General features: G+C 54.7%; 1 protein-coding gene across 1 annotated transcript in view; it reads right to left on the reverse strand.

The window, feature by feature from the left end:
• Positions 1-18,612, reverse strand: part of SHANK1 (SH3 and multiple ankyrin repeat domains 1) — a 58,977-nt gene that overhangs the window by 4,713 nt on the left and 35,652 nt on the right. The window contains exons 22-23 of the mRNA XM_025367136.1: positions 7,728-7,824; positions 2,187-5,286 (exon numbers count right to left, since the gene is read on the reverse strand). Coding sequence (XP_025222921.1) covers positions 2,187-5,286; positions 7,728-7,824 — 3,197 coding nt within the window. The remainder of the gene's footprint in view (positions 1-2,186; positions 5,287-7,727; positions 7,825-18,612) is intronic.

Consider the following 18,612-nt stretch of genomic DNA (forward strand, 5'->3'; position numbering starts at 1 on the left):
AGGGTCTCACTTCGTTCCCCAGGCTGCAGTGCCTTGGTGTGATATCAGCTCACTGCAGCCTCAACCTTCCAGGCTCAAGTGATCCACTCACCTCAGCCTCCTGAGTAGCTGGGACTACAGATGCAGGCCACTGTGCCCAGCCTCCTTTTTCTTTTCTTTTGCCCCAAATATACCCTCCCTGAACCCACATTTGAAGGTCAGACACATTTGGATAGCAGACCTTCAAACAGAATTCGAGTGAACTCTGTAGATAGACAAGGATATTTAAAAACTGCTCCCAACCCTCTGTGTATCTGAACCAGAAATGTAACTCTACTTTCTCTAGGACTAGAAGGTCTTGAATGGGCTCGAATTCTGTGACGATGCAGCTAAGTGGCTGCTCTGGGAAACATCTGCATCATCCTGTATTTCCCCATGTAGAAGTTGGGCTCTTGTTCGAGGCCCCCCTCTTCCCCCATCTCATGTTACAACAATAACCCATATTAAATTCTCTTAAAAACTCTTTGGGCTGGCACTAGGCCATCCCCGTTCTACAGAGAGGTGGATTCATTTGCCTAAGATCACCCAGGTGGAAAGTGCAGGGCTGGGACTGGAAGCCGAGAAGGTGGGCTCTAGAACCACACCTATAACTGCATCCTGTCTTGAACCACACTGGCTTCAAGGGACTTACAGATTTCAGGGACTGTCAGAAAGAAGTCACAGCTCACCAAGGAAACAAATATAAGCAGATCTCACTCCAGTCTCCTTTGTTAATAACTTTTTCTTTTTTGAGACGGAGTCTCACTCTGTCACCCAGGCTGGAACACAGTGGCGCGATCTTGGCTCACTGCTACCTCTGCCTCCCAGGTTCAAGTTATTCTCCTGCCTCAGCCTCCTGAGGAGCTAGGACTACAGGTACCCACCACTACATCCAACTAATTTTTTGTATTTTTTTAAGTAGAGATGGGATTTCACCGTGTTAGCCAGGATGGTCTCTCTCTTCTGACCTCATGCTCCGCTCACCTCAGCCTCCCAAAGTGCTGGGATTACAGGCATAAGCCACCATGCCCAGCCTGTTAATAACTTTTTGTTCATCATGGGATGTAGGTTGTGATGGTGATGGGAGGAGACAACAGAAGCTACTGAAATAAATGAAAATGTAAAGGCTGGACTAGGTGGCTTACACCTGTAATCACACTTTGGGAGGTCAAAGCAGGAGGATCACTTGAGCCCAGGAGTTTGAAACTAGCCTGGGCAACATAGCTGGTCTCTACAAAAAGCTTAAGAAAAACTGGCCAGGGCCAGGCATGGTGGCTCATGCCTGTAATCCCAGTACTTTGGGAGACCGAGGTGGGATGAATCACCTTAGGTCAGGAGTTCAAGACCAGCCTGGCCGACATGGCAAAACCCCTCGTCTCTACTAAAAATACAAAAATTTGCCAGGCATGGTGGCGGGCACCTGTAATCCCAGCTACTCAGGAGGCTGAGGCTCGAGAATTGTCTGAACCTGGGAGGTGGAGGTTGCAGTGAGCCGAGATTGCACCACTGCGCTCCAGCCTGGGCAATAGAGCAAGACTCCATCTCAAAAAAAAAAAGAAAAGAAGAAAAATTGGCCAGGCATAGTGGCATGCACCTATAGTCCCAGAGGACTGCTTGAGCCCAGGAGTTTGAGGCTGCAAGTGAGCTATGATTATACCACTGCACTCCAGCCAGGTGACAGAGTGAGACCCTGTTTCTAAAAAAAAAAAAAAAAGAAAGAAAAAGAGCCAGGCATGTTGGCTCATGCCTGTAATCCCAGCACTTTGGGAGGCCAAGGTGGATGGATCACCTGAGGTCGGGAGTTTGAGACCAGCCTGACCAACATGGAGAAACCCCATCTCTACTAAAAATACAAAATTAGCTGGGTGTGGTGGCGCGAGGCTGAGGCAGGAGAATCGCTTGAACCCAGGAGGCAGAGGTTGTGGTGAGCCGAGATTGTGCCATTGCACTCCAGCCTGGGCAACAAGAGTGAAACTCCATCTCAAGGGAAAAAAAAGAGAGAGAAAAAAAAAGAAAAAAGAAAGTATCTGTGGAAGCATGCTTCTTCGAGAGCAGACTCCTGCCAACCTGGTTTCTGTTTCCTTTCTGCCACCCTGAGACCCTAAAGGGACACAGCTATGCCATCAACCCCTCTGGCCTCCCTTGTTGGCCACCAGCCCCCCGCTTACCTCTGCCGCTGCAGGGAGGAGGTCCTCTCCGGGACATAGCTGGCTCCCCCGTGGTGGCTGTCTCCGCTTCCCGCGCTGCCTCCTCGGGCCCAGGGCAGAGCGCCACCAGCTGGCGAGGAGCCCCCAAACTGCTGAAGCTTGGAGCTGAGTTCACTGATGATGCTGGCTTTTACTGTGGCCAAGGCTGAGGCCTGAGGCTGGGCCAGGGGACCAGGCAGAGGTGGTGGCGGTGGGCCCGGGCCCTCTTCCCAGGGCAGCAGCTTCCGAGGCAGAGAGGAGGCCGTCGGCAAGGGCACCGGTGGGATTTCTGGCTCTACAGCCACCGGACCCCCAGCCACGCCTGCCGTGGGGGGTCCTGAACAAGCACGCAGGGCCAGCAGCCCATCGGTTCCAGCCCCTGTCACCGAGACGGTGGGGCTGGTGGGGGTGACAGGGTCTCGGAGTCCCCCACTGGGGCCAGGCCGCAGGCCTCCGCTGGCTCCTAGTGCCCGGCCCCGGAGCTTAGAGGGAGTCATGAGCTGAGGAGGGTATGGCGGGCCGGGAGTGCCGCTGCCCCCAAAGGCCTGGCCGTCCAGGTAGGCCACATAGGTGTCCAGAAGCTCCGGCCCACTGGCCACACCGGCCCCACCCCCGCCCCCACCCCCTGCGCTGCCACCACCTTCGGCAGATAGGCTGCTCAGCGTGGAGGCACTGCTGATGGTCTCCAGCGGGTGGTCACTGCTGCTCCGACTGTCCACCTCCTCAATGCCAGAATCCGTGCCAGGCGGAGGGTCTGGGCCGGGCTGTGGGGCAGGGGGAGCCGGTGCTGCTGGGGCAGGCGGGCCTGGTGGAGGGGGGTCCCCAGGGGCGGCGGAGGCCCCCTGGGTCAGGGTGGCCACCTCGCTGTCATAGGATGTCAGGCTGGATGCGGTGGAGTCCAGGGTGGGAGGGGCTGCGGCCACAGCCGGGGGTGGCACAGGGGGTAACGGGGTGGCCGGGGCAGGTGGGTCGGGCAACGGGTGGGGAGGCCCAGGCGTGAGGGGCGACTCCGGCTTTTCGAAACTGTTGGAGAATTCCAGGGGCGGAGGCAGCGGTTCCACGAAAAGGAATTCGCCATCTTCCACATCCACCGAGGGGGCGGGCGGCGGCAGAACCAGCAGGGGCAGCCCGTTCTCTTCGCTGGCCCTCGGGGAGGTCGGGGAGGGAGGCACGGACCGGCGTGGGCTGGGCGGCGGGACCCCGGGTCCGTCCTCCGAGGGGGGGCCCCTTCCGCTCGTCGCGGGGGCCCGGGGCTGGCAGTTTTCAAGGAACCGTACGTGCAGCGGCAGCCGCTCGGGCTCTTCGGGGGCTGCGGACCTCCAGGGCTTGCTCACTCCAGGATGCGGGGCCGGGGGCTCCGTCCCCAGCTGCAGCAGGAGGGGCCCCACCCCGGGAGCAGTGGGCGGCAGGCGGTGTAGCAGGGAACGCCGGGCGGCGGGCGGGCTGGCTGGAAGGGACTTCTCCTGGCTGCCCAGCCCGGCCCTGTACCCCAGCTCCCGGCGCGCGGGATCCGGCGGGGAGGCCCCCCAGAGACGCAGCACTGGCTCGTGGTGGGCGTGGGGCGAGTGGTGGTGCGGAGGGGGCGGCGGGGCCTCGTAGCGGGGCGATGGGGGCCTAGGAGGGGGCTGGGGGGGCCCGCCGCCCTCCGAGGACTCCTTCAGCGCTCGCTCGCGGGCGGCCAAGGCCAGCCCCAGCGGGGAGGCGGGATCCAGGGCCTTGCCGGTCAGCGGGTGCACCAGGGGTCGCGGGGGCAGGAAGCTGGTGAAGGCGCTGCTGCCCCCGCCACCCCCGTAGGCTCGGCTCCCGGCCCCGTAGCCGCCGTAGCCCGCGCCGCTGCTCGCAGACTCCAGTCGGAGGTAGGGCTCGGCGGAGAACATGCCCTCGTCGATGGATTTGGAGTGGCGCAGCCGCGGGCCCGGGGCCGCCCCTGTGCCCAGCCCGCCGTCTCCGCCGTCCTCGTCCCCCGCGTCGGTGGAGAGGAACAGCGTGGAGCGCCGGCGTGCCTCATTCTGCCAGCCCCCCTCCCTCCGGGCCGCCCCCACCAGGGCGGCCCCGAACTGGCTGGTGAAGTCCAGCGTGGCCGGGCCGCTGGGCGAGGCGGGGGTGGGCACGGGCGAGGGGGACGGCGGCACGGGCGACATGGCCGGGGCGGGGCTGGGAGAGGAGCCGCCGCCGCCGCCGCCGCCGCCTCCCGCAGGCTCGGGCTGGGTGGGGGGCTCCGCCTCGGTGCTGCTGCCCTGGCTGCTGCGGCCGCTGCTACTGGTGGACGGGGCCTTGATGATGATGGTGGGGATGGGGATGGAGTTCTTCTCTGAGGGCGCGGCCACGGCGGGCGGCGGCTGCGGGGAGGCCGGGGACGTGGGCGACGGCGCGGGCGGGAGGCCGCCGCCCTTCTGGGGCTCGCCTTCCACTTTGGTCTGCTTGACCAGCGGGCCCTTGCGGCCGCGGCCCGAGCGGGCGGGCACGTACATGGCTGCGCTGGCCGCCCGCGGGGGCAGCTGGAAATAGCGCAGAGCCGGGCCCTGGGAGGAGCCGCCGCCCCCGCCCGCGCCGGCGTGATGCGACGGGGACGGAGCCCCCGGGGTCGGGCTGGGCCCGCCGCCCCTCCAGCCTCGCAGGCTGGGCTGGGGCCCCAGAGCCAGGCGGGGTGGAGGGTCGTCGGGAGAGCCGCCTGTCTCCATCTCGGGAGGATGAGGAGGGTGGGCGTGGTGGTGGTGGGGCTGGGGGGGCGGGGCGTGGTGGTGGTGGTGGTGGGGCGGGTGGTGGTGGGCAGGGGGCAGGGGCCCGCTGTGGTACAGGCTCTTCTCGCGGCTCCCCACGCGGGTATCGGGAAGGGAGGGCCCGTCAAAGGATGCAGGGGAGGAGGCGGGGAGGGGGCCCCCAGAGCCGGGGTTGAAGGGCCCTCCCCGAGGGGAGGGGGTGAGGCGCCCTGAGGAGGAGGGGGCTGGAGGTGTGCTATAGGGGGGTTCCGGCGGGGACGTGGTGGGTGGCGGGGGAATGTCCTCCGAACCAGGCACAGACAGGCTGCGGCTGAATTTCATGGCTGGGGGTGCTAGGTAAGGTCTGTCATCTTCTGCCGCCCCTGGGGAGATACAGAGGATCAGGGAGGGGACCCTGGGGGAGAGGGACTCCCTGCTCCACTATCCCACAGAACCGCAACAATACTAATAACAAGAATGGCACCCCGTATATGCCAGGAACTTCACGTGGACTCGTCCAGCTCTTCCCTATTTGGGGTAAACACAAATCTGCCGCATACAGAGGTACAGGTTGTGCACCGCACAACTGCAAACCGCAAGGTGAGGAAACTGAAATTCGGCGGAACTTCCTCCCCAAGCCAGGAGGGGGCGCCGTTTTCTAATTCCGTTCAAAGGCTCAGTGAATGGTTTGGGGCCAGCAAAAGCGGCTGGAGCTGGGAAGGGATAGTCCCTCGTGTTTATGCATAGATGCGTGTTTCTTTTCACTTATATGCAGGAAAGAAGTGCAACCAGCACGTCAAAGCTGTGATTCTACAGAGAGAACCACTTACGATGGGGCTAAAGTTTAAAAGGGAGCGGATCTATAGAAAAAAGAATCAGGTAAACGATGAGAGCCAGGTGGACCCCACACTCAGTGGGAGTGCAAGACTCACACTGGTGGACTTTGAACGCCAGGAGTTGGGGAAAAGCTGGATCCAGTCAGGGAAAAACAACTCCAGGAGGCGTGCAGGAGTTAAGTCTTTGCTTACTTCACTGCCAAGGCTCCGTCTTTGACCCTCTTCTCGCCTCTGACTACTCCCTCTCAACCAGTGACCAGCTTCATTCATTGCCTCTCTGCTGTGGACGCCCACGTTTATGCTTGGGGCCCCATCCTCAGCCCCGAGCTCCAGGCTCCTCTATTCAGATACCCACACCCAGCTGGTTGTCTCACAGGCATCTCCGACTCGAAACTCTCCAACCCAATCTCCCCATCTCCTCCCCAACAGACTCCGCCCAGCCCACCGTCTCCCCCTACCACCGCAGCAAACAGCATTTCTGTCCTTTCAGGCGCTAAGACTGAAAACCCTGCAGCCACCCTTAGTAGCTTTCTTCCTCACGTCACCCACATCCAATCCACCAGCAAATCCTGTTGTTTCAAAACATATCCGGAATCCAGTCCCTTCTCACCCCTCCAGAGTCACCACCCTGGGCCAGCCACTATCATTTCCTATCTGGATAGCAATAGCTGTCACCTCTCCTCTTTGGTCCCCGGGCTTCCCAGCTCATCCCCTTCAATCTAGTCCCTTCACAGCAGCCAGAGGATTTCTGTTAAAACTGAAGTCAGCTCATGTCCTTCCTCTGCTCAGAGCCTTGGCCATGCACCCACCTCACTCAGGGCAAAGGTTCAAGTCCTCACCATGACTCCCCAGATCCTGCAGGATTGGGACCCTGTCCCCCTCTGCCCTCATGTCCAGTGCTCACTCGGCCCCTGCTACACGGGCCTCCTCCCTGTTCTACAAACGCACCAGACTCAGCCCGACCTCAGGACCTTTGCAGAAGTGGTTCGCTCTGCCTGGACTGCCTTAGCCCCAGAGAGCCTCATGATTCCCCAATTCATCTCTAGGTGTTGTTTTGTTTGGTTTGGTTTTGTTTTTGAGACGGAATCTCGCTCTGTCGCCCAGTCTGGAGTGGAATGGCGCGATCTCTTACCTTACTCTACTATTTTTTTTCACTTTTTTTTTTTTTTTTTTTTGAGATGGAGTCTCGCTCTATTGCCCAGGCTGGAGTGCGGTGGCATGATCTCGGCTCACTGCAAGCTCCACCTTCCGGGTTCACACCATTCTCCTGCCTCAGCCTCCCAAGAAGCTGGGACTACAGGTACCTGCCACCACACCCGGCTACTTTTTTGTATTTTTAGTAGAGACAGGATTTCACTGTGTTAGCCAGGATGGTCTCGATCTCCTGACCTTGTGATCTGCCCGCCTTGGCCTCCCAAAGTGCTGGGATTACAGGTGTGAGCCACCACGCCCGGCCCACTCTTTTTTTTTTCCATAGCACATACAACTGCTAACATACTAGATAATTTTCTTGCTCATCATCCTTATAATCCATTATCTGTCTTCCCCTGCTATAAGGCAAGCCCCATGAGGGCAGGAAACTTTAGTCTGTTTTATTTGCTGACATATCCCTATTCTAGAACAATTCCTGGCATGTGGCGAGCGCTCAGTAAACACTTGTAAAATGAATGAATGGATGGAATCTGGTATAAGAGAAAGAACCAGAAAGCTGTAGCAGGGGCTTTAGCTCACTGCATCCCCATTCTCTAGATGTAGAGCCAGAGGCCCAGAGAAGTGAAGCCACCTGCCCCAGTTCACACAGCTGGGAAGGACGGGAGCCAGGATCATGGCCAAGTTCACCCATCTCCAAAGCCTGAACTCTCAACCCAATTTGATGAAACTATGGTCTCTCTGGAAGCAGAAAACATTTCCAAGTCCGCTTGCTTTTCCTAAACTGTCACATTCCTGGCCTCCCCCAGCCCCCACATCTCTTCTTTTGGGTGGCATACCGATAGATTTTTGCCGGAGCATCAGCCCAGGTCCTGGAGGCAGGAAAGAAGGACGCTCGTAACTTGGCTGGGCACGGTGGTGGGGATCGAAGCTCGACTTTGGGGTGGCAGTCAGAGGGGGAGAGAGAGAAAAGATAGCAGAGAGAGATCAGTGAGCGCAGAGAGGCTTATGGCTTCACCACACGGCTGCCCCCTATTCCTTCCCTAAGCCCCTGCAGGAAGGGAGAGCAGTGTGAAGATGGTGGAAGGAGGCTGGGCGACGTGGCTCACCCCTGTAATCCCAGCACTTTGGGAGGCTGAGGCAGGACCATCACCTGAGGTCAGGAGTTCAAGACCCAGCCTGGCCAACATGGCAAAACCTCGTCTCTACTAAAAATACAAAAATTAGCCAGGCATGGTGGTGGGCGCCTGTAATCCCAGCTACTCGGGAGTCTGAGGCTTGAGGAATCGCTTGAACCTGGGAGGTGGAGGCTACAGTGAGCCAAGATCGCACCACTGCACTCCAGCCTGGGTGACAGAGCAAGACTCTGTCTCAAAAAAAAAAAAAGAAAAAAGAAAAAGAAAAAGAAGGCAAAAAGGAATTCTGGGGGAATGAAAAGCCTTGAGTCGGGGCAGGAGGGAGAAAGAAAGGAGAAGAAAGCAGATTTTCCATCGACTCTTGCTCTGCTTCCTTCCTCCAGCCACTGCCCATATCCAGGTCCCCAACAGTGTTCTCCGGGACTGAGCAGCCTCTTCCCTCGTCTTCCTGCCATCCTCGATCCCCCACCCTGTTCCGGTCTGTTTTCCACACAAGAGTAAGAGGCATCTTTCAAAAAGCATGCTATTGCCCCTGCTTGAAATCCCATGTCAGTTAGGAGGAGATCGGAGGGAACCAAACTCCCAGCTCTGGTCTACAAGACCCTCCATGGCAGGCATTGCTGGCACCCCTGCAGCTGCCCTCCCCCTGGATGCGGCATCCCATCCCTCTCCCACTGCTGGGAGTGTCACCTGCCTGCAGCCCTTAAGAATCACCCTCCTTCAGAGTCCCGGACTCGCCCAGTCCATTATGTGTCCCTGCTTCCCGGAGCAGCCCACAGCCCATGATTGATATGCAGGTCCGAGGCAGCACTAAAGCGGGGGTGCCCAGCCTGACCCCACGGGTTCCCACTCCAGCGAGAACCACGTCTGCTGACCCCCTTCCACAGCCCCAGCCAGTCTCCTGCACTCCCTGAAGGTTCCCCCTTAGCAAACCCTTAGTACAGGAATCCCCACCTCAGGCTCCCATTCTAGGGAAGCCCACACAAAGACACCTTGCAGGACCCAGTCTCTGCCCACATTTCCCACTTGTTCCCTTGGTCCCCCTCCACTCCTACCTCTTCCTTCTCCTCTGTCAGCCCCAGGTCTACCCTCATTTGAGAACACCTGCAAGCCCTGGTTCCCTCGGCAACAGCTTTCCCTCTTATTGTCACAGTTCCTTTTCAGTGCTAAGTTCTCCTGGCCAGACCTTCCCCAGCCCCCTGCCCAGACTGCACTTCCCTCTGTCCCATTTTCTTCACAGCATCTCTCTTCCCTAGAAACCGTCTTGTTTACTTGCTGTCTGTTTCCTCCACTAGCCTAGAAACTCCCTGAAGGCCGGGCCGATGTATCCCAGGCATCGCACCTACAGTGTCTAGGGCCCATGATGCTTTTAGAGGAAATGTTTTAATTTCTTTTCAAAGTAGAAGTGAAAGAAAAAAAAAAAGAAAAAGTTCTACCCTGGATAATATTGGTGTTTGCAGCCACAAAATAATAACATTTAAACTTTTTTTTTTTTTCTTTTTAGACAGGGCTGGAATGCAGTGGCATTAACACGGCTCACTGCAGCCTTGACCTCCCGGGCCCAAGCGCTCCCAACCTCAACCTTCTGAGTAGCTGGGACTATAGGCAGGCACCATCACATCTAGTTAATTTTTAAATTTTTTTTGCAGAGGCGAGGTCTTGCTGTGTTGCCCAGGCTCATCTCAAATTCCTGGGCTCAAGCGGTCCTCCCACTTTGGCTTCCCCAAAATGCTCAGATTTACAGGCATGAGATACCTTGCTGGCCAATGTTTTGTTTTGTTTTGTTTTGTTTTGTTTTTTTAATGCAGAAGAGCAAAAGTGCCTAAGGTTCACAGAAATCATTATGAAACCTGCCGAGGGTAGGGTAGTGACTTTATCAGTCTCGTTTCCCATTGAGTCCCCAGTCGCCACATAGGGCCTGCTGTTCTACAAGCATCAGATGAGTAACGGGGAGAATCAGCCAAGGTCAGGCACTTAGGGGCCCGGAGTCCCCAGCTTCTGCCAGGTCTCCCATGTGTCTCCCTTCTCCATCTTTGAGACCAGAAGTGCAGAGGAAGGAAACCCTCTCGGAATGAAGTCCCCACCTTTGGGATGAACCCTCACTTCCTGCACTTCCCACCGTACCCCCTCCTGCCTCTTTCCTCCAGCCATTCACAACCATGCCCAGTTCCCTCAATTCTCACCTCCGAGACTCTGCTTGGAACATCCTTTCACTGGGCTCTGTGCTCTGCTTGGAAAAGCTCTATCATCTTAGCCCTGCACCCTGGCCCAGCTACCCCCTTCCTTTAGGCCTGCAGTGCCCCTTAGAGTAGCCACTAGCCATTCAACTGTGCATTTCCGGCCAATATGGTGGCTCATGCCTGAAATCTCAACATTAGGGAGCATCGCTTGACCCCAGGAGTTTGAGACCAGCCTGGGCAGCATAGGGAGACTCTGTCTCTACAAAAATAAAAATTACAAAAATTGCTGGGTGCGGTGGCTCACATCTGTAATCCCAGCGCTTTGGGAGGCCAGGGTGGGCAGATCACCTGAGGTCAGGAGTTCGAGACCAGCCTGGCCAACATGGTGAAATTCCATCTCTACTAAAAATTCAAAAATTAGCTGGGAATGGCTGCGTGTACCTGTAATCCCAGCTATACAGGAGGCTGAGGCAGGAGAATCACTTGAACCCGGGAAGTGGAGGTTGCAGTGAGCTGAGATCACACCACTGTACTCCAGCCTGGGTGATAGAGTGACACTCAGTCTAAAAAAAAAAAAAAAAAAAAAAAAAAAATTAGCCAGGTATAGTGACACACACCTGTCATCTTAGTTATTTGGGAGGCTGAGGTGGGAGGATCACCTGAGTGCCAGAGTTCAAGGCTTCACTGGGCTATGATTGTACCACTGCACTCCAGCCTGGATGACAGAGTGAGACTGTGTCTCTAAAGAAACAGACAAACCAAAAAGGCAAGTGTAAATTTCAATTAATTAAAATTAATTTATAAAATTCAATTTCTCTGCTGTGCTGGCCACATTTGAAATATTCAACAGTTACCTGTGGCTGGTGGCTACCAAATTGGACAGTATAGATGTGGAACATTTCATCAGCACAGGGAGTTCTATTGGTTCTAGTCCAGACTTTCCTGGGGTCTGTAACACACGCCTCTCACTGTAATCCCTCCCTGGATTGGGACTGCCTGTTTCTATGTTTGTCTCATTGATTCATTCATTCCAGAAACATTTATTGAGGACTTCCTTTATGCCAGGGACTGTGACAGATACTGAAGATACAACAAATTAGACAAATGTCCCGGCCCACAGGAAGGCCAAGCAGGCCATAAACAACATAAATTCATAAAATATAACGCGGGTCAGATGGAGGTAAGGGGGAGGAGAGAGGGAGAATGTAATTTAAAATACGGGCTGGTGACAGGCGCGGTGGCTCACGCCTTTAATCCCAACATTTTGGGAGTTCAAGGTGGGTGGATCATTTGAGGTCAGGAGTTTGAGACCAGCCTGACCAACATGGTGAAACCCATCTCTACTAAAAATACGAAAAAATTAACTAGGCGTGGTGGCGCATGCCTGTAGTCCTAGGGAGGCTGAGGCAGGAGAATCGCTTGAACCTGAAGGCAGAGGTTGTGGTTAGCCAAGATCGTGCCACTGCACTCCAGCCTGGGTGATAGAACAAGACTCTGTCTAAAAAAATAAAATAAAATAAAATAAAATAAAATAAAGCAAAATAAAATAAAATAAAATAAAAGGGCTGGCCAGGCACAGTGGCTCCTGTCTGTGATCTCAGCACTCCAAGAGGCAGGAAGATTGCTTGAGCCCAGGAGTTTGAGACTAGCCTGGGCAACATAGCAAGACCCTGTCTCTACTCCCCAATTTGTTTTTAAATTAGTGGTGCATGGTGGCATGTGCCTGTTATCCCAGCTACTTGGGAGGCTGAGATGGGAGGATTCCTTGAGCCCATGAGTTTGAGGCTGCAGTGAGCTATGATCGTGCCACTGCACTCCTGCCTGGGTAACGGAACAAGACCCTGTCTCAAAGTAAATAAAATAAGGTGGTCAAGGAAGGCCTCACTGAGAAGGTATTATTTGAGCAAACTCCTGCAGGAGGGGAAGGAGGGGGCATAATGATGTGTAGAGGAAGAGTGTTCCGGGCAGGTGGAACAGCAGGTGCAAAGGCCCTGAGGTGAGGGTGAGCCAGGCAGGCTCAGGAGGACTAGGAAGGAGGCCAGGAGCTAAAGGGCAGGAGTTGAGGTCAGACAGGTGATAGAAGGGTGGGATTGGGTAGGACCTGCAAGTTTCAGGTTTCTTTCAGATTTTGGCTCCAAGGTCTCTCTGGAGAGGCTTCCTCCTATTACTCTGTTCATAACTTCCTTAACTTATGCCAGTTTGGAGTCATCATAATCACTTGCTTGCTTGTTTACTGTCTGTCTCCCTGGGCATGCAGCCCACCCCAATACTCTTTCTACTCTATTTGCTTGGTAAGAAAATGCCAATCTTATTTGGCACCTTTTGAGAGACTACACTTCCCAGACTCCTTTGCAGCTAGGTGTGGCCATATGACAAAGGAAGGCCAACCCGGATGCACAAGTGGGAATGTTCTGTGTTACATCTGGGATGTCTTGGAGGTAACTCAAGAGGCTGCAAGGTGCCCTCTTTTGCCCTTCTGCCTTTCTACCCTTCCTTGTTCCTGCTACCTGGAATGCTGGTGCAATAGCTGGAGCTCCAGCAGCCATTTTGGATTATGAGGCCAGTCTGCAGCTGGAAACATGGCGAGGATGGTGGAGCAGAAATTGAGAAGGATTCTGGGTCTTTAAGACCATGGAGGCTGCTAACCTGCCTGAGACTCCCTATCTCATACTTTTTTTTTTTTTTTTTGAGATGGGAGTCTCACTCTGTCACCCAGGCTGAAGTGCAATGGCATGATCTTGGCTCACTGCAACCTCCACCTCCTGGGTTCAAGTGATTCTCCTGCCTCAGCCTCTTGAGTAGCTGGGACTATAAGTGCCCACCACCACACCCAGCTAATTTTTGTATTTTTACTAGAGACAGGGGTTCACCATGTTGCCCACTCACCTTGGCCTCCCAAAGTGCTGGGATTACAGGTATGAGCCACCATGCCTGGCCCCAAGAGAGAGATAAAAGCATTTTTCTTGGTCAAGTCACTATTATTTGCTTTTTCCCCCTCAGGTACAGCAGAATCTAATTCTGCTAGTCTCCTCTTTCAAATGTAAATTCTGTAAAGGAAGTTACTTTGTTTGACTGAAAAAAGAGAGAGACCTTGAGAGCCCAGCAGCGGGTCCAGGATATAGTAGGTGCTCAATAAATATTTGCAGAAGGAAGAACTCATTGGAAACAATATAAGAAGCCCTGACAAGATGTGGGGAGCAACTCCAGGACAAAATCCCAGCCTGTTCCTCTGAACATTCCCATCAAACAGCACAGAGCCAGTTCCAAGCAGGTGTCAGGAGCTGTCGCCTGAAGGCATCCCTGCTTTGACGGATTTCCTGCCATGCTGCTCTTCTCTAAGCGCTTCTCAGCCTGCTCAATCCTTCTCTGCTTTGCTGAATATTTTTCTGACCCCCTCCCCCATCTCCTTCAGCCACAGCCCAATACTCTGCTTGGCTTTCTGTCCTGTCCTGCAGCTGTGTGGTATCAGACAGCAGAACCTTCCAGAAGATAAAGGCAGTAGAGAAGTGGCAAGTGGAGGGAGACACTCTTGTGTGAGCCATTTTGCCTGCTGTTTTTCATATGTGTCCTCATTGGATCCTCACACCTGTGAGTTAGGGTGGATTATACCCATTTGGGTGATAACGAAAGAGGCTGTGGATCAGAGAGAAAAGGGCCTTATCCTAGAGCAGCCAGCGAGGAAGGAGGAGATTAAAGACCCATCGGAGAAAAGATATCAGAGTGGCTCAAAAACCCTAAGATAAAATGGGAGGGGTGGGAAGAGCCAGGAGAAGGGGATGTGACCAGTCAGGAAGCACACGGGGACTGCTGAGGGGCAGAGCTGGAGAGGACACCAAGAACAGAGTCCAGGCAGGAGAGGACAGCTGGGAGGAGGGGAAGAAGGCGAGGGAAACACCTGCACAGGGTATGGGTGCAGGTGATGGGGGCCAGAGGAACAGACGAGGATCAGGTGACAGGTGAGGGTGAAGGTGATGAGGCAGGGATCAGAGTGACAGTGGAGGGGTCGATGTGACAGGGGAAGGGTCAGAGTGACAGAAGGGACCAGGGTGATGGGGGAGAGGTCAGGATGACAGGGAAGGGTTGGGGGACAGTGGAGGGGTCAATGTGACAGAGAAGGGGTCAGGTGACAAAGGAGGAGTCTGAGTGATGGAGAAGGGTGAGGGTGATAGGGTGGGGGTCAGGGTGAGAGAAGAGGTAAACGAGAGACAGTGGAGGAGTCAAAGGGACAACGGAGGAGTCAGGGTGATGGGGAAAGGTCAGGGTGATGGGGAGGGGTCAGGATGATGGGGAGGGGGTAAGATAATGGGGAGGAGTCAGGGTGATGGGGAGGGATCAGGATGATGGGGAGGGGTCAGGATAATCGAGAGGGATCAGAGTGATGGGGAGGGGTCAGGATGATGGGGAGAGGTCAGCGTGATGGGGAGGGGTCAGGATTACAAGCATTACAGGTAAGGTGTCAGGGTGATGGGGGGTATCAGTGTGATGGGGAGGGGTCAGGGTTACAGGCAAGGAGTCAGGGTGACGAAAGAGAGCTTAGAGTGGCAAGGAACTGGTTAGAGTGAGGGGGGAGCCGTGTCCCCGACAGAGGAGGGTGCAGAGTGACAGAGGAGGCGTCAGATTTGCAAGCTGACAAAAGACACTTCCATGCCATGTGGAAGAAGAAGGGACAAAAATGGGTTAGCTTGACATAAGAAGGGTCAGGGTGACAGGAGAGATGTCAGACTGACGGAAGAACCGTAACAGTCTGATGGGGCATCGCACTGATCCCCGAGGGAGCACTTGAACTCCACCAACCAACGGGAGCATTCGCTCCCGCGCAGAAGGGGCAGCCAATCAGAGTGCGCAGCCTTGCATGACGTCACCGGCCGCCGGGCAGATTCCCCCTCAGTGAGTTGCCCAAAGGCCCAGTTCTCCGTCACCTCGTGGCCTGGTGCCTCAAGGGCAGCGCATGTCCTGCGGCTGACCAGTGGCTGGGGAACTCCTGCTAGGGAGGCAGCCCTGAGACGGGATAGGGGAGAGACAACTGAAGAGACAGAGATGGGGGGACAGAGAGAGACAGAGACAGAGAGAGGGAGACAAGGAAACACAGAGACAGAGGTAGAGAGACAGAAAAAGAGAGACAGAGACAGAGAGATAGAGAGACAAAGGCAGAGATGGGGATAGAGAGAGACAGAGATGGAGAGACAGAGACAGAGACAAAGGCAGAGATGGAGAGACAGAGATAGAGAGACAATGGCAGAGATGGGGAGACAGAGCTAGAGAGACAGAGAGACAAAGGCAGAGATGAGGAGACAGAGAGACAGAGAGCTAGGGAGACAAAGAGACACAGAGACAGAGATGGAGAGACAGAGACAAAGAGACGAAGACAGAGATGCAGGAGAGAGGGAGGTGGGCAAACAGGGAGGGATGGGAAGATGGGGAGAGTGAGAGAGGGGAGGAGGGGCAGACAGAGATGGGGCCTAGAAGGGGGAGAGACACGGACTGAGAGATGAGAGGGGAAATGAGAGGGCGATGGGAAGCAGGAAGAGCCCGTAGAGGCAGGAGGGAGGGCAGCTCGGACTCGGAGAGGGCCTGCGCAGCCCCAGGAGGGAACCCCAGAAGCTAGGAGTGCACCTGAGAGGGAACAATGACGTCTCAGACTGAGAGACGAGAGGGCATGAGGGAGCCCTCAGTCATCAGTGGCGGATGACAAAGACAGTAGCCGAGAAAGTCAAAGCCATACCAAGGGGCAGAGGGACAGCAGAGCCCTAGGAGGAGACAGCTCAAGAGGTGCCCTGACCTAGGGTGGATCTGCCGGGCTCTGCGCCCCCACTCTCCCCACCTCCTCTAGGTTGTATGCAAAAGTGCATCTTTGGAGAGGGTTGAAATCTCCCAGTTTCCAAGTCCTTAGACAGTGGCATCTTTTTTTTTTTTTTTTTCGAGAGGGAATCTCACCCTGTCACCCAGGCTGGAGAGCAGTGGTACAATCTCGGCTCACTGCAACCTCTGCCTCCCAGGTTCAAGCGATTCCTCTGTCTCATCCTCCCGAGTAGCTGGAATTACAGGCGTGTGCCACCACACCCAGCTAATTTCTGTAGATTTAGTAGCGATGAGGTTTCACCATGTTGGCCAGGCTGGTCTCAAATTCCTGACCTCAGGTGATCCACCTGCCTTGGCCTCCCAAAGTGTGGGGATTACAGGCGTGAGCCACCATGCCTGGCTGATAATGGCATCTTATGCAATGCTTTGCTCTTGCTCACTTTTGTGCAGACCTGACCCAAGAAGCCTCAGGAGGATACTGCACCCCTGCCCCCCACCACTGCATCTAAACCGGAGGGAAGATGCAGAGTGAAGAGGGGAGAGGAGCTGAAATGGGAAATGGGGACACCGAGAACAAGACCAGACATCAAGAGAGGCCACCAAGATGCAGAAACCTCATGAAGGGGCATCTGCATTGACTCAGAGAGTGGGAAAGATAAAAATGGCAGGTGGGAAGGAGCAGAGAAGGTGGCAGAAAGAGCCTCCAGCATGAGACGGGGGCCTGGGGAAGGCCCAGGGACAGATCCAAGAGGTGAGAGAAGAAAAGGCAAGGGGGATGTACAGGATAAATGACTATGGGTCCTCTGGACACAGAGGGAAAGGAGGTCTCGCAGAACTCAGGTGAGTGCCTCTGAGTTTCATTTCTAGGAGGCGGGGGCAGGTGGGCAGCTGGTTTTATTACTGGCTGGTGTCTGGGCTCCTCTGGGGGTGGGGGTCTTTGGAGCTCAGAGAGTGAGCTCCATGAGGGTTAGGCTCTTGACTGTCCTGTACCTGGGTTCATGCAGGGCAGACCTAGCACTGTGACTGCCTGGCACTTCACAGGAGCTCTGTGCATTTGTTGAATTAATGAAAACAGGACTTGCTCTAATTAGTTTATCAGAGATTTACACTCAGTCTGATGTGCTATTGTGGGGTCTCTGATGTTGCAGGGTCTCTGGAGGCATACACAGAGATCACTGGTGAGTCATGGTGGACTTTCTAGTTTACTTTATTTCAATTAATTAATGTATGTATTTGTTCAGACAGGGTCTCAGTCTGTTGCCCAGGCTGGAGCGCAGTGGCGCAATCATGGCTCACTGCAGCCTTGACCTCCCTTGCTCAAGTGATCCTCCCACCTCAGCACATACCATGACTGGCTAATTTTTAAATATTTTGTAGAGACAGGGTCTCACTATGTTGCCCAGGCTAGTCTTGAACTCCTGGCCTCAAGTGATCTTCCTGCCTTGGCCTCCCAAAGTGTTGGGATTACAGGTGAGAGCCACTGTACCTGGCCTATTTTCTTTTTCTTTTTTTTTTTTTTTGAGACGGAGTCTCGCTCTGTCACCCAGGCTGGAGTGCAGTGGCACGATCTTGGCTCACTGCAAGCTCTGCCTCCCAGGTTTGTGCCATTCTCCTGCCTCAGCCTCCTGAGTAGCTGGGACTACAGGCGCCCGCCACCACGCCCAACTGATTTTTTTTTTTTTTTTGTATTTTTAGTACAGACGGGGTTTCACCATGTTTGCCAGGATGGTCTCGATCTCTTGACCTTGTGATCTGCCTGCCTTGGCCTCCCAAAGTGCTGGGATTGTAGGTGTGAGCCACGCGCCCAGCCCAGCCTGGCCTATTTTCTATCCTGAGGGGTTCGCCATCTGTTGGGAGTTTGCTGTGTTACAGTTAATCTCATGGAATCCTCATAAGAACTGGGCAAGGCTGGCTTTAGCCCCATTTTACAGAACAGAAAACTGAGATGCAGAGAAATTAAGTAATGTGGTCCAAGGTGGCAAATTAAGTTAAAGGAAGTCAGAATTTGAATCCCCATTTGTCTGTTAATATAGAGTTTCTGGGGGATCAGGAACAAACACCTGGGGTGTGTTTAGAGACCCAGAGAGGGAAATTCAGAAGGAGGAGAGTGTAAAATACAGATTGGGGGGAGGCATGAAGTAATGGGATTAGTGGGAGTACCTCCCAGGCTTCCAATAAATACTGAATAATTTAATGAGTGAATATGGATGGTAGCATCCTGAATCTAAGTCCACTTGGGATAATCCTGGGGCTGAAAATCTTTTAATCTTTTCTGTTTGTTTTTTAGAGACAGGGTGGTCTCTCTCTGTGGCCCAGGCAGGAGTGCAGTGGCACAATCATGGCTTACTGCAGCCTCAACCCTGGAGGCTCAGGTGATCCTCCCTCTTCAGCCCCCGGAGTAGCTAGGACTACGGGTGTGTGCCACCACATCTGCCCAACTAATTTTTGTATGTTTAGTAGAGATGGGTTTTCTGCCATGTTGCCCATGCTGGTCTGGAACTACTGAGCTCCAGGGATCAGCCATCCTCGGCCTTCCAAAGTGCTGGGATTATAGGTGTGAGCCGCTGTGCCCGGCCCTGAAAATCTTTTAACCTTAGAATGATATAGGG

This window comes from Theropithecus gelada, chromosome 19 (assembly GCF_003255815.1).
Source record: "Theropithecus gelada isolate Dixy chromosome 19, Tgel_1.0, whole genome shotgun sequence".
NCBI classification, from domain to species: Eukaryota; Metazoa; Chordata; class Mammalia; order Primates; family Cercopithecidae; genus Theropithecus; species Theropithecus gelada.